At 56.4% G+C, this 3,436-nt stretch overlaps 1 protein-coding gene across 1 annotated transcript; it reads right to left on the minus strand.

The window, feature by feature from the left end:
• Positions 1–881: 881 nt before the first annotated feature.
• Positions 882–1,571, minus strand: LOC116969656 (zinc finger protein 239-like; the record flags this gene model as incomplete). Its single annotated transcript, XM_033016461.1, has 1 exon — positions 882–1,571. A coding segment is annotated over exon 1 (543 nt), but the record flags the coding sequence as incomplete, so codon positions are not given.
• Positions 1,572–3,436: the final 1,865 nt, after the last annotated feature.

Here is a 3,436-nt window from a genome sequence, read left to right on the forward strand (position 1 = left end):
CGCCAGCATCTATGGAGCGACGGAAATAGGCAACGTTTCGGGCCGAAACCGGACATTGGTCAGGTAGCATTTGGAGTATTGCATACAGTTCTGGTCACTCCATTACAGGACTGATGTGGAGGCTTTGGGGAAGGTGCAGAGATGGTTAACCAGAATGGTTTAAAAACAAGGAACTGCAGATGCTGGTTTACAAAAAGGACACAAAGTGCTGGAGTAACTCAACGGGACAGACAGTATCTCTGGAGAGAACGAATGGGAGACGTTTCAGGTCAAGACTGAGGAGGGTCTCGACCCGAAACGTCACCCATTCCTTCCAGCATTTTGTGTTTACCTAAACAGCGCCTATCCATCCACGTGGCGGTGTGCCAGCAGGCTGGAGGAGCGGGCAAAGGCCTTGCCACAGAGCGGGCAGGTGAAGGGGCGCTGGCCGGTGTGGACTCGCCGGTGCTCCAGCAGGTGGTCAAGGCGGGTGAAGCCCTTATCACAGGACAGGTTCACCGGGCTCAAGGGACGCTCACCGTTGTGGGTACACTGGTGCTGCCAAAGTCTAGACATGCGGGTGAAACCCGTGTTCACACAAAGTGTCTCTCTCCGGTGTGTATCCGCTGCTGCTCCCGCAGCCCCGTCCTCTCTTGTCACAGTGGGAGCAGCTGCTCGCCGGCGTGGGTCCGCCGGTGCTGCCGCAACCCCCGTGAGCTGTCAAACTGCTCACCACAGTACGGGCAGTCGTAGGGCGGGCCACTGGTGTGCACGTGCTGGTGAGACAGGGCATGGGAGGCCATGGCAAAGCGCTCTCCACACACCGGGCTGGGGACGGGACGGTCGCCGGCGTGCACCCGCTGGTGGGACAGCAACTTGGAGGAGCGGGTGAAGTCCTTGCCGCACTGGGCACAGGTATAGGGACGCTCGCCAGTGTGAGTGCGCTGGTGCACCAGCAGGGTGCTGGAGCGGGTGAAGCTCTTGCCGCACTGAGCGCACGTGAAAGGGCGCTCGCCGGTGTGGGTTCGCTGGTGAACCAGCAGGTGACTGGACTGGGCGAAACCATCGCCGCAATGGGCGCAGGTGTACGGACGCTCGCCGGCGTGGGTGCGCTGGTGCACCAGCAGGTAGCTGGAATGGGTGAAGCCCTTGCCGCAGTCGTTGCAGGTGTAGGGTCGTTCCCCAGTGTGCAGGCACATGGGTCTCTTCAGGTCCGGCGACGACTTGAAGCTTTTGCCGCAGTCGGAGCAGGTGAAGGGCTGCTCACTGCTGTGCAGCCGCCGGTGCTTCTGCAGCTCTGACAACTGGGCAAACCTCTTACCACAGGTGGAGCACCCAGAGGGCTTCTCGCCCGTGTGCACCCGCCGGTGCACCTTCAGGTGTTTTGCCATCTTGAAGCTCTTGCTGCAATCGGAGCAGGTGAAGGGCCTCTCGCTGAAGTGCATGCGGTTGTGCCGCAGCAGGTTGCTGTAGTGGGTGAAGCTCTTGCCGCATTCCAAGCAGTTGAAGGGCCTCTCGTCGGAGTGCACGCGGTTGTGCTGCTGCAGGTGGTCATAGCGGGTGAAGCTCTTGCCACACTCGGAGCAGTCAAAGGGGCGTTCTCCCGTGTGCACCTGCCGGTGGGTCTCCAGCTCGCTCGGGTACTGCCAGGCCTTGCCACACACGTCGCACTCATAACGCGTCTCCTTGTTGTGCCCCGCCATGTGGTCCTCCACCGAAGTTAAGCCCCTCGAGCTCAGCGGCACACCGAGCAGATGGGGGTGCTCACTGGCACCTCAATGGCCGCTCATGTCCCTGTCTCTCCATCCACAGCTGCGGCTCCTAAACCCTGCAGGAGCGGAACACAGAGGGTCAACAAACTGGCAAACAGGACATTACTAACAGAAATTGGGTGCGTTTATGGCGGAGGAAACCGTTATATAATTCTGCACGGCACAGACCCGGGCTCGATCCTGACTATGGGTGCTGTCTGTGTGGAGTTTGTACGTTCTCCCCTTGACCTGTGTGGGTATTTACTCCGGGTGCTCCGGTTTCCTCCAACATTTCAAAGACTTCAGGATTGTAGATTAATCGGCATCCACAAAATTGTTAAATTGTCCCTAATGTGCGTAGGACAGTGCTAGTGTACGGGGTGATCGCTGGTCGGCGCGTACTCCGCGGGCTGAAAGACCTGTTTCCGTGCTGCATCTCTAAACTAAACTAAACTAAAGAAGGGTCTCGACCCAAAATGTCACCCTTTCCTTTTCTCCACAGATGCTGCCTGACCCGCTGAGTTACTCCAGCACTTTGTGTCTATCTTCTCCACAGATGCTGCCTGACCCACTGAATTACTCCAGCTTATTCTTTCTATCGCTCGCTCTCTTTTTGTCGCTGTCTCTCTCTCTCTCTTTATCTCTCCCTATCTCTCTCTCTCTCTCTCTCTGTCTCTCACTTTCTCTAGCTCTCTCTCTCTGTCTCCCTGTGTGTCTCTCTATGTCTCTGTGTCTCTCTGTCCCTCCCTCCCTCTGCATCTCTCTCTGCCCCACCCTCGCTCTCTCTCTCTGTCCCTCTCTCTCCCTCTCTCTCTCACTATCTCTCAGTCCGTCTCTCTCTCTCTCTGTCCCTGCCTCTCTCTCTCTCTGTCCATCTCTCGCTCTCTCTCTCCCTCTCTTTCTGTCCGCACACTCTGTCCCTCTCTCTATCTGTCCCTCTCTCCACCTCTCTCTCTCTGTCCCTCTCTCTGTCCCCCCTCTCTCTCTATCTGTCCCTCCCTCTCTCTGTCCCCCCCCGTCTCTCTCTGTCACTCTCTGTCTCTTTCTGTCTGTCTCTCTCTCTCTGTCCCTCTCTCAGGATCGCTCTCTATGTCTCTCTATTTCTCTCTCTCTCTCTCTCTGTCCCTCTCGGTCACTATCCCAGTCTCTATATCTATGTCCCTCTCGCTCTGTCCCTCTCTCCCTGTCCCTCTCTCTCTGTACCTCTCTCTGTATCCCTCTCCCTTCTCTGTCTCTCTGTCCCTCTCCCTTCTCTGTTTCTCCCTGTCCCTCTGCCCCCTCTCTCTCTCTGCCCCCCCTCTCTCTCTCTCTTTTTACCCAAATATATCTAAAGAAGCGTTTACTGTCCTTCCTTATATTCCTGGCCAGCTTCCCTTCGTACTTCATCTTTTCAGCCCGTATTGCCCGTTTTGTTTCCTTCTGTTGTCCTATGAAAGTCTCTGTGTGTGTGCGTCTCTCTCTCTCTCTCTCTCTGCCCCCCCCCTCTCTCTCTTTCTCTATCGCTCTCTCTGTCCCTCTCGCTTTCTCTCTCTCCCTGTCCCTCTCGCTCTCTCTCTCTCCCTGTCCCTCTCTCTCTGCCCCCCTCTCTCTGTCCCTCTATCTCTCTCTCTGCTCCCCCTCTCCCTCTCTTTTTCCCTTAACATATCTAAAGAAGCTTTTACTGTCCTTCTTTATATTCCTGGCCAGCTTTCCTTCATACTTCATCT

The sequence above is a fragment of the Amblyraja radiata genome, unplaced genomic scaffold (genome assembly GCF_010909765.2).
Source record: "Amblyraja radiata isolate CabotCenter1 unplaced genomic scaffold, sAmbRad1.1.pri S95, whole genome shotgun sequence".
Taxonomy (NCBI): domain Eukaryota; kingdom Metazoa; phylum Chordata; class Chondrichthyes; order Rajiformes; family Rajidae; genus Amblyraja; species Amblyraja radiata.